The sequence below is a fragment of the Oncorhynchus tshawytscha genome, unplaced genomic scaffold, assembly GCF_018296145.1.
Source record: "Oncorhynchus tshawytscha isolate Ot180627B unplaced genomic scaffold, Otsh_v2.0 Un_scaffold_3409_pilon_pilon, whole genome shotgun sequence".
Taxonomy (NCBI): domain Eukaryota; kingdom Metazoa; phylum Chordata; class Actinopteri; order Salmoniformes; family Salmonidae; genus Oncorhynchus; species Oncorhynchus tshawytscha.
Genome location: NW_024609786.1, coordinates 229,582 through 242,500, shown reverse-complemented (window position 1 = coordinate 242,500; position 12,919 = coordinate 229,582). Strand labels below are relative to the sequence as shown.

General features: G+C 44.3%; 1 protein-coding gene across 3 annotated transcripts in view; it reads left to right on the top strand.

The window, feature by feature from the left end:
* galnt1 (UDP-N-acetyl-alpha-D-galactosamine:polypeptide N-acetylgalactosaminyltransferase 1) overlaps nt 1–10,207 on the top strand; it is a 66,229-nt gene extending 56,022 nt beyond the window's left edge. For all 3 annotated transcript variants that reach the window (XM_042318081.1, XM_042318082.1, XM_042318083.1), the window contains exons 10-14: nt 1,375–1,555; nt 5,905–6,044; nt 6,134–6,232; nt 7,221–7,355; nt 8,849–10,207. In XM_042318081.1, the coding sequence (XP_042174015.1) occupies nt 1,375–1,555; nt 5,905–6,044; nt 6,134–6,232; nt 7,221–7,355; nt 8,849–8,995 (702 nt within the window). In that variant the 3' untranslated portion in view covers nt 8,996–10,207. The remainder of the gene's footprint in view (nt 1–1,374; nt 1,556–5,904; nt 6,045–6,133; nt 6,233–7,220; nt 7,356–8,848) is intronic.
* Nucleotides 10,208–12,919: the final 2,712 nt, after the last annotated feature.

The following is a 12,919-nucleotide window of genomic DNA, read 5'->3' as shown; positions in this document are numbered from 1 at the left end:
ACACACACACACACACACACACACACACACACACACACACACACACACACACACACACACACACATACACAGGGCATGCAAGCACACACACACACACACACACACACACACACACACACACACAGGGCATGCAAGCACACACACACACACACACACACACACACACACACACACACACACACACACACACACACACACATGGCACACACACCACACACACACACACACACACACACACACACACACACACATACACACACACACACACACACACACACACACACATACACAGGGCATGCAAGCACACACACACACACACACACACACACACATACACAGGGCATGCAAGCACACACACACACACAGGGCACACAAGCACACACACACACACACACACACATACACAGGGCATGCAAGCACACACACACACACACACACACACACACACACACACACACACACACAGGGCATGCAAGGGCACACACACACACACACACACACACACACACACACACATACACAGGGCATGCAAGCACACACACACACACATACACAGGGCATGCAAATGCAAGCACACACACACACACACACACACACACACACACATACACAGGGCATGCAAGCACACACACACACACACACACACACACACACACATACACAGGGCATGCAAGCACACACACACACACACACACACACACACAGGGGCATGCAAGCACACACACACACACACACACACACACACATACACAGGGCATGCAAGCACACACACCAGGTATGCAAACTAGTTCACTTTTGGTGAAATTCACCGTTTTGAATCCAAAATAGGTGACCTACGTGAATCGTGTAGATCAGATGAGAAACGTTTGTGAGGGGGAGCTTTGGATCACTACTGGCTGTAAGCGAACGAGCGATGCAGGTTTGTAAGCGAACGAGTGATGCACGTTTGGAGCAACTCTGTCTGTGTCCAAGGCTCAGCCAATCATTCATATAACAACAGAATGCAGCCTGCGACTGAAGAGAGAAGAGACAACCAATGTGCTAGTTACAGAATCAGGGCGCTCTGAAAGACAGCAGTAGGGTGCAGAGGCAGTTTGCCAGTTACAGCAGCGCGTCCCCTGGACGATAACAAAAAGATAGGTGAGAAGCCAGGTGATGAAGCATACTTCATGAGCTGTAACCGAAAAACAACTGGCATTTGGAAAGTTTGAGGTGAGGGAGAAAGTGTGGTGGTACAAGTACTGTTAGCGTTGCTAAGTATCTTGCTATAGTAGCTGGATGGAATTCTCCGTTAGCTAGCCAGAGATGTGCACCTACACACACACACACACAGGGCTATGTAGTTGTAACATGAGTGTTTCTGGTGTGTTGTAGATCTGGCAGTGTGGGGGGACGTTGGAGATCGTGACTTGTTCTCACGTGGGTCACGTGTTCCGGAAGGCCACGCCCTACACGTTTCCAGGGGGAACGGGTCAGATCATCAATAAGAACAACAGACGCCTGGCCGAGGTCTGGATGGACCAGTTCAAAAACTTCTTCTACATCATCTCCCCTGGTGAGTCTGAGTGAGGGGCGAGTTGCTGTGTGTCTGGGGGCTGTTTCAAAACAGAAGCCAGATATGTATTCTCCAATCAATCAAGTGTATTTATAAAGCCCTTTTTATATCAGCTGATGTCACAACGTGCTGTACAGAAACCCAGCCTAAAACCCCAAACAGCAAGCAGTGCAGATGTAGAAGCACGGTGGCTAGGAAAAACTCCCTAGAAAGGCCAGAACCTAGGAAGAAACCTAGAGAGGAACCTGGCTCTGAGGGGTGGCCAGTCCTCTTCTGGCTGTGCCGTGTGGAGATTATAACAGAACATGGCCAAGATGTTCAAATGTTCATAAATGACCAGCATGGTCAAATAATAATAATCACAGTGGTTGTAGAGGGTGCAACAGGTTAGCACCTCAGGAGTAAATGTCAGTTGGCTTTTCATAGCCAATCATTCAGAGTTAGACAGCAGGTGTGGTAGAGAGAGAGAGTCGAAAACAGCAGGTCTGGGACAGGTAGCATGTCCGGTGAACAGGTCAGGGTTCCATTTCCGCTGGCAGAACAGTTGAAACTGGAGCAACAGCATGACCAGGTGGACTGGGGACAGCAAGGAGTCATCAGACCAGGTAATCCTGAGGCATGGTCCTAGGGCTCAGGTCCTCTGAGAGAAGAGAAAGAGAGAGAGAAATGGGGAGAGAGAGAATTAGAGGGAGCATACTTAAGTTCACACAAGATGCCGGATAAGACAGGAAAAATTCTCCAGATATAACAGACTGCACCTAGCCCCCCGATAAACTATTGCAGCATAATTACTGGAGGCTGAGATAGGAGGGGTTGGGAGACACTGTGGCCCCGTCCAACTATACCCCCGGCCAAGGCCAACCAGGCCCCCATTAGCAATGTGATGTTGCTGTGGTGACCTGACAGAGCGAGGCGACGGGATGGGGGGGGGACAGAATAATTTCACGCTACACAGTCTCTATTAACCTTGCCATCTCACCACTGACAGACACACCCCTGCACAGATCAGGTAGAGGACAGGCGAGAACAAGGACAAAGGTTCACCTCTCTTCCACTAACAGGAAGTGTAGTGTTCACTGCTTCCCCTTACTGTAATAACAATCCCTAATCCAGAGAATATCAAACACACTATGAGAAACATGTTTGTAAGATTCTTCCAGTCCTTTAGGTAGTTGGTGATTGTGACCATGGTGACGTGTGTTGGGTGTTTTCCACCACTACATAGAGTAGCTAGTCAAATAGAAAAGTAGCCAGCCAGGCCGAAGCAGCTCTATTTTGGTGGTCTCTGGTACATTGTAACAACTTGATTCCATCTGAAATACACAGCGGAAATATTGAATACTTATCGAGTTTATGTCCCAGATTGGAAAAAATGTGTTGCGATATTATGTAGAAAGACATGACTTTGCAATTGAAATGACAACAAAAGGATGAATTCAGTATATGTTCCTTGTTTTGGTATTGTTAGTTGTCTAGGTCAAATCAAATTTTATTTTGTCACATACACATGGTTAGCAGATGTTAATGCGAGTGTAGCGAAATGCTTGTGCTTCTAGTTCCGACAATGCAGTAATAACGAACAAGTAATCTAACTAATTCCAAAAAAACTACTGTCTTATACACAGTGTAAGGGGATAAAGAATATGTACATAAGGATATATGAATGAGTGATGGTACAGAGCAGCATAGGCAAGATACAGTAGATGATATTGAGTACAGTATATACATATGAGATAAGTATGTAAACCAAGTGGCATAGTTAAAGTGGCTAGTGATACATGTATTACATAAGGATGCAGTCGATGATATAGAGTACAGTATCAACGTATGCATATGAGATGAACAATGTAGGGTAAGTAACATTATATAAGGTAGCATTGTTTAAAGTGGCTAGTGATATATTTACATCATTTCCCATCAATTCCCATGATTAAATTGGCTGGAGTAGAGTCAGTGTCATTGACAGTGTGTTGGCAGTAGCCACTCAATGTTAGTGGTGGCTGTTTAACAGTCTGATGGCCTTGAGATAGAAGCTGTTTTTCAGTCTCTCGGTCCCAGCTTTGATGCACCTGTACTGACCTCGCCTTCTGGATGACAGCGGGGTGAACAGGCAGTGGCTCGGGTGGTTGATGTCCTTGATGATCTTTATGGCCTTCCTGTAGCATCGGGTGGTGTAGGTGTCCTGGAGGGCAGGTAGTTTGCCCCCGGTGATGCGTTGTGCAGACCTCACTACCCTCTGGAGAGCCTTACGGTTGAGGGCGGTGCAGTTGCCATACCAGGCGGTGATACAGCCCACCAGGATGCTCTCGATTGTGCATCTGTAGAAGTTTGTGAGTGCTTTTGGTGACAAGCCGAATTTCTTCAGCCTCCTGAGGTTGAAGAGGCGCTGCTGCGCCTTCCTCACGATGCTGTCTGTGTGAGTGGACCAATTCAGTTTGTCTGTGATGTGTATGCCGAGGAACTTAAAACTTGCTACCCTCTCCACTACTGTTCCATCGATGTGGATGGGGGTGTTCCCTCTGCTGTTTCCTGAAGTCCACAATCATCTCCTTAGTTTTGTTGACGTTGAGTGTGAGGTTATTTTCCTGACACCACACTCCGAGGGCCCTCACCTCCTCCCTGTAGGCCGTCTCGTCGTTGTTGGTAATCAAGCCTACCACTGTTGTGTCGTCCGCAAACTTGATGATTGAGTTGGAGGCGTGCATGGCCACGCAGTCGTGGGTGAACAGGGAGTACAGGAGAGGGCTCAGAACGCACCCTTGTGGGGCCCCAGTGTTGAGGATCAGCGGGGAGGAGATGTTGTTGCCTACCCTCACCACCTGGGGGCGGCCTATATGGGTCTCTATATAGGTCTATGCCTATATGACCAGGACTATTTTCTAAGTAGGAGAATAGTAAACCTTTTTTTAGCATTTAACCAGTGTTCTCTTGATTTAAAGTGGTATTTACACTTTTACTACAACATATGGATTGCCACAATTATATTTGTTCTTCAAATGATGTATTTTATTAAAACAGAAAAATGAAGTAAATAGCCCACCTTATCTTGAATAATATATTTAAGGTTTTGTTTTTCCAGGTTTCCATTTCCCCCGTTTCACTCTCAAAATCACATTGGATGTTCTAAATACATAACAATGTTAAACCACATCAGGAGACCACTTTTGAGGTCTGGGATAAATCTGATACTTGTCTTTTCGGGGTGTATTGACCCTTTAATTCAAGTGCGCACCTTTTTGTAGGCACATATGATGGTAGATAAAACAAACACCCACTGGGTTGATGAAATAATCCTGATATCATTCTGCCAGGGAAGCTTAGGCTACTTTGTAGTTAACATTTCATTGAGACGTTTTTTGGGAGCCTTTCCATCTACCAGAAGACATTAGCTTCATCACTAACAGTTACACAAAGTGGTAGACTCGTGCACTGCAGAAACAGACAGGGGCATTCTCCTTGCCTCTTGACTTAGATAGTTGCAGGAAGTACGAATCAGTGATGCATTCTGTTCCTGTCTTATGATAATTTGGGGGAAGTTTAAGGTCAATACATTTGTGAATATTGTTGAATTCCGTTTTAATGCCTGGGTTTCTTGAGGGCCTAATTATCATATTTTGACCAGAATGAGGCTCTCCACTGTCTATTGTTCCTTCAGTGATGATTCATCATCTTCATTGAATGTTTTCATAATTTATCTGCAGATAATTGCCAAACATTAGGGAGCCAAACTATGCAAATTAGGGAGCCAAAATGAATGTCTCTCCGATGCCATTCGGTAGGCTACAGACTGACGAGATGAGTCACTCACTTTATCGTCCCTGTCTGGCAAGCCCCGACATCCTAGGAAAGGAAACCTAGGAAATCCTTGATTTGAAGTCATGGATTTCCTTGAAGTCATGGATTTCCACACATCGTTACCAGTTACAGTACATGGGATATGCAAATTCACGAGAATCATGCTCTCTCCCACAGGTGTAAAGAAATTCGACTGCAACCAGAAATCTGTAGGCTATATAATGACGAGATGCTCATGGCTCCTCCCTACCAATGGGAGTCGTTGTCCCAAAGATGGGAAGGCAGGTGACAACCTTAGGTCCAAAATAAGAACATAGAAACACATTGGACAGATTTTGGCGAGCCTGAAACCTCTCACTTTGCCTCTTCCTCTCTGCTGCATTTCCCTGTCATCACTCACTTTGTGACTGACCGGCGCCTGTCCTATAAATAGATCGCTAGAAGAAGGAAAGTAGCCTAGTTAATATGAAGTGGAAAATGTAGCTGGCTAGAAATGAATCTGTAACCGGCTGATTAGCTGACTGCCGACGCTAATGGAAAATACTGTGTTTCAGGTGTGACGAAGGTGGACTATGGTGACATCACGTCTCGCTCGTCTCTGAGACAGAAGCTGCAGTGTAAACCTTTCAGCTGGTACCTGGAGAACGTCTATCCTGACTCCCAGATACCACGACACTACTACTCACTGGGAGAGGTGCACCCACGCTAAACATACAACACACACACACTAAACACACACACATTCAATCAGTGATAATTGTTGGTTGTGTGTTGTTCTGTCAGATCCGTAACGTGGAGACTAACCAGTGTCTGGACAACATGGCCCGGAAGGAGAACGAGAAAGTTGGCATCTTCAACTGCCATGGCATGGGAGGAAACCAGGTAGTTAGAACTGCCATGGCATGGGAGGAAACCAGGTATCTAGAACTGCCATGGCATGGGAGGAAACCAGGTATCTAGAACTGCCATGGCATGGGAGGAAACCAGGTATCTAGAACTGCCATGGCATGGGAGGAAACCAGGTATCTAGAACTGCCATGGCATGGGAGGGAAACCAGGTAACTAGAACTGCCATGGCATGGGAGGAAACCAGGTAACTAGAACTGCCATGGCATGGGAGGAAACCAGGTATCTAGAACTGCCATGGCATGGGAGGAAACCAGGTAACTAGAACTGCCATGGCATGGGAGGAAACCAGGTAACTAGAACTGCCATGGTATGGGAGGCAACCAGGTAACTAGAACTGCCATGGCATGGGAGGAAACCAGGTAACTAGAACTGCCATGGCATGGGAGGAAACCAGGTAACTAGAACTGCCATGGCATGGGAGGAAACCAGGTAACTAGAACTGCCATGGCATGGGAGGAAACCAGGTAACTAGAACTGCCATGGCATGTGAGGAAACCAGGTAACTAGAACTGCCATGGCATGGGAGGAAACCAGGTAACTAGAACTGCCATGGCATGGGAGGAAACCAGGTAACTAGAACTGCCATGGCATGGGAGGAAACCAGGTAACTAGAACTGCCATGGCATGGGAGGAAACCAGGTAACTAGAACTGCCATGGCATGGGAGGAAACCAGGTAACTAGAACTGCCATGGCATGGGAGGAAACCAGGTAACTAGAACTGCCATGGCATGGGAGGAAACCAGGTAACTAGAACTGCCATGGCATGGGAGGAAACCGTAACTGATCAACTGAGGACAGGACAGGACAGGACAAGTAATGAGATTACCTTTGGTGTTTATCATAGTGACATTAACCTGAGCAACTTCTCTGACCTCAGAGGAGAGAGATACAATGTGAATGACATAAGAGAGAGATAGAGGTCTCTTGTCTTCCCGTCTGACCGTGTGTCGTCCCCTGCAGGTGTTCAGCTACACGGCCAATAAAGAGATAAGGACAGATGACTTGTGTCTAGACGTGTCCAAACTCAGCGGTCCTGTCATGATGCTCAAGTGTCATCACCTCAAAGGAAACCAGCTCTGGGAGTATGACCCCATGGTATGTCTGTCTGTCAACAGTAAACAACCTCTCCTTGTCTTTTCTTACTACCACTGACCCTGCTGAGTGTGCTAGTTGTTGTTTTACCTAGCTACCTTAAAGTAACTGTCAAGTGTTTCCACATTTCTATTAAATATGTCATATAATTACTTACAATATGATTGAAATATATAGTTTTCCTTCCAATGTTTTATTTATGAAGTATGATATAAAGCTGATTTTCTGTATTGGAATGGTGTGGCCCTACCCCAACAACTGAATGGTGTGGGCGTATACAAGTCATTCAAATTATTCACGCGAGTAGATCGCTGATTGGCCAGTGTATCCTCAGGATACACTGACAACATCATCATCAATGAGGAAATAGCAAGCATTTTTTAAAACTGTCTTTTTGACACCAGATTGAAGTGTTTTTTCTTTAATTTTATGCTTTGGCCACATATGAATATAGGATGAGTCCACAACATATGGGTATGAGTTATCAGAATATTCACTTTTAAAAGTGAGATTTTCACAGGACAGTTACTTTAAGATGAATGCACTTTTAAACTCTGTCTGTTGTGTCTGTAGAAGTTGACCCAGGTCTGTTTCTCTGTCTCTTGTGTCTGTAGAAGTTGACCCAGGTCTGTTTCTCTGTCTGTTGTCTGTGTAGAAGTTGACCCAGGTCTGTTTCTCTGTCTGTTGTCTCTGTAGAAGTTGACCCAGGTCTGTTTCCCTGTCTGTTGTGTCTGTAGAAGTTGACCCAGGTCTGTTTCTCTGTTGTGTCTGTAGAAGTTGACTCAGGTCTGTTTCTCTGTCTGTTGTCTCTGTAGAAGTTGACCCAGGTCTGTTTCTCTGTCTGTTGTCTCTGTAGAAGTTGACCCAGGTCTGTTTCTCTGTCTGTTGTCTCTGTAGAAGTTGACCCAGGTCTGTTTCTCTGTCTGTTGTCTCTGTAGAAGTTGACCCAGGTCTGTTTCTCTGTCTGTTGTGTCTGTAGAAGTTGACCCAGGTCTGTTTCCCTGTCTGTTGTGTCTGTAGAAGTTGACCCAGGTCTGTTTCTCTGTTGTGTCTGTAGAAGTTGACTCAGGTCTGTTTCTCTGTCTGTTGTCTCTGTAGAAGTTGACCCAGGTCTGTTTCTCTGTCTGTTGTCTCTGTAGAAGTTGACCCAGGTCTGTTTCTCTGTCTGTTGTCTCTGTAGAAGTTGACCCAGGTCTGTTTCTCTGTCTGTTGTCTCTGTAGAAGTTGACCCAGGTCTGTTTCTCTGTCTGTTGTGTCTGTAGAAGTTGACCCAGGTCTGTTTCTCTGTCTGTTGTGTCTGTAGAAGTTGACCCAGGTCTGTTTCTCTGTCTGTTGTCTCTGTAGAAGTTGACCCAGATCTGTTTCTCTGTCTGTTGTGTCTGTAGAAGTTGACCCAGGTCTGTTGTCTCTGTAGAAGTTGACCCAGGTCTGTTTCTCTGTCTGTTGTGTCTGTAGAAGTTGACCCAGGTCTGTTTCTCTGTCTGTTGTCTCTGTAGAAGTTGACCCTGATCCACGTCAATAGTAACCAGTGTCTGGACAAGGCCAGTGAGGAGGACAGCCAAGTGCCCAGCGTCAGAGACTGTACACACACTCGCTCTCAACAGTGGCTGCTGCGCAACGTCACGCTGCCTGAGATCTTCTGACCGCCGCCTACCCACACACACACACACACACACACACACACACACACACTGACGGAGAGAGAGAGAGAGTGAGAGGAGGGAAGAGGAGGAGGGCAGAAGGAACAGTCCACGCTGAATGGGATGAAGCAGGGCCCTTCTATGGTGTCTGGGAGAGGGAACATGTTTGGACTCAATGGAGGAGAGACTCATACTTTTATGAAGAGAGACTGGTGATGTTTTAAAGAGAGAGACCTGCTCCTGGAGAGACATGTTGTTAAAGAGAGAGAGAGAGAGACCTGCTCCTGGAGAGACATGTTGTTAAAGAGAGAGAGAGAGACCTGCTCCTGGAGAGACATGTTGTTAAAGAGAGAGAGAGACTCACAGAGAACTTCCATGGACAAGGCTGCAAATTCATCACTTATGTTTACCTGTGTGTGTGTGTGTGTGTGTGTGTGTGTGTGTGTGTGTGTGTGTGTGTGTGTGTGTGTGTGTGTGTGTGTGTGTGTGTGTGTGTGTGTGTGTGTGTGTGTGTGTGTGTGTGTGTGTGTGTGTGCAAATGCGTTCTCAAGTAAAGGTGGCTCATTTAGTGAAAACATTTTTTTCATTGAGTTTTGAAATGAACTTTGTTGAACTCATATGAAGGAAGGGTGTGTGTGTGTGTGTGTGTACATGTGTTGGGATATGCCCTCCTGTTGCAGTATTGTATGACTGTGCATGTATGAGGAAAGCCCCATACAGCCGCACCTAGCAGTGTCTGTCTCCCTCTAGTGTTCCTCCCCTGAGTTGCAGCCTAAAGAGGGACTCAGAGAGAGGAGATGGAGACAGAGAGGGAGGGGGGACTCAGAGAGAGGAGATGGAGACAGAGAGGGAGGGGGGACTCAGAGAGAGGAGATGGAGACAGAGAGGGAGGGGGACTCAGAGAGAGGAGATGGAGACAGAGAGGGATTAGGGACTCAGAGAGAGGAGATGGAGACAGAGAGGGAGGGGGGACTCAGAACTCTCCAGAGAAGCACCGAGGAACAATGCGCTGAACCACAAACTGAACTGAATCCCTAATTGACAGACCTGCACTCCTACAGACAGATATAGAGACAGAAATAATATGTTTGTGATATACTGAGATTTCTATGTAGACTTTTTTACATGTCTTTGTTTATTACTGTGAGAGTTCCACAGAGCAGCGACTGTAGTTTATCTGTCTGTTTATGTCTTTAAGGTAAAGTGTTTAACATAGAGCTAATACGGCTGCTGGTTGACGTTGCCCTTAGTCACAGATCAAGAATCAGCTTACCCTCCCCAAATCCTAATGTTAACCATTATGGGTAGGAAACAAGAACTGATCTTAGATCAGTGTCAGGAGGCAACCTGATCCTCCTCCGCTAATACACACGTGTACACACACGGCCCTGGGCCTCTGCATATCTAATGTGATGGATCTAATGATCACAGTAACACACAGACACACACATAAATAATCCCACATACAAACACAGGTTACACACGTACACACATACACAAACAGAAATCAACAAACACAGGTTACACACGTACACACATACACAAATAACCACACATACATACACAGGTTACACACGTACACACATACACAAATAACCACACATACATACACAGGTTACACACGTACACACATACACAAACAGAAATAACACACATACATACACAGGTTACACACGTACACACGTACACACAAACAGAAATAACACACATACATACACAGGTTACACACGTACACACGTACACACATACACAAATAACCACACATACATACACAGGTTACACACGTACACACATACACAAATAACCACACATACATACACAGGTTACACATGTACACACATACACAAACAGAAATAACCACACATACATACACAGGTTACACATGTACACACATACACATACACAAATAACCACACATACATACACAGGTTACACATGTACACACATACACATACACAAATAACCACACATACATACACAGGTTACACATGTACACACATACACATACACAAATAACCACACATACATACACAGGTTACACATGTACACACATACACATACACAAATAACCACACATACATACACATGTTACACACATACACATACACAAATAACCACACATACATACACAGGTTACACATGTACACACATACACATACACAAATAACCACACATACATACACAGGTTACACACGTACACACATACACAAATAACCACACATACATACACAGGTTACACATGTACACACATACACAAATAACCACACATACATACACAGGTTACACACGTACACACATACACAAATAACCACACATACATACACAGGTTACACACGTACACACATACACAAACACAAATAACCACACATACATACACAGGTTACACATGTACACACATACACAAACACAAATAACCACACATACATACACAGGTTACACATGTACACACATACACATACACAAATAACCACACATACATACACAGGTTACACATGTACACACATACACAAACAGAAATAACACACATACATACACAGGTTACACACGTACACACATACACAAACAGAAATAACCACACATACATACACAGGTTACACATGTACACACATACACATACACAAATAACCACACATACATACACAGGTTACACATGTACACACATACACAAACAGAAATAACACACATACATACACAGGTTACACATGTACACACATACACAAACAGAAATAACCACACATACATACACAGGTTACACATGTACACACATACACAAACAGAAATAACACACATACATACACAGGTTACACACGTACACACATACACAAATAACCACACATACATACACAGGTTACACATGTACACACATACACATACACAAATAACCACACATACATACACAGGTTACACATGTACACACATACACAAACAGAAATAACACACATACATACACAGGTTACACACGTACACACATACACAAATAACCACACATACATACACAGGTTACACATGTACACACATACACAAACAGAAATAACCACACATACATACACAGGTTACACATGTACACACATACACAAACAGAAATAACACACATACATACACAGGTTACACACGTACACACATACACAAATAACCACACATACATACACAGGTTACACACATACACATACACAAATAACCACACATACATACACAGGTTACACACATACACATACACAAATAACCACACATACATACACAGGTTACACATGTACACACATACACAAATAACCACACATACATACACAGGTTACACACGTACACACATACACATACACAAATAACCACACATACATACACAGGTTACACATGTACACACATACACATACACAAATAACCACACATACATACACAGGTTACACACGTACACACATACACATACACAAATAACCACACATACATACACAGGTTACACACGTACACACATACACATACACACCACACATACATACACAGGTTACACATGTACACACATACACATAACAAATAACCACACATACATACACAGGTTACACATGTACACACATACACATACACAAATAACCACACATACATACACAGGTTACACACATACACATACACAAATAACCACACATACATACACAGGTTACACACATACACACACAAATAACCACACATACATACACAGGTTACACATGTACACACATACACAAATAACCACACATACATACACAGGTTACACACGTACACACATACACAAATAACCACACATACATACACAGGTTACACATGTACACACATACACAAATAACCACACATACATACACAGGTTACACACGTGCACACATACACAAACAGAAATAACACACATACATACACAGGTTACACATGTACACACATACACAAACAGAAATAACACACATACAT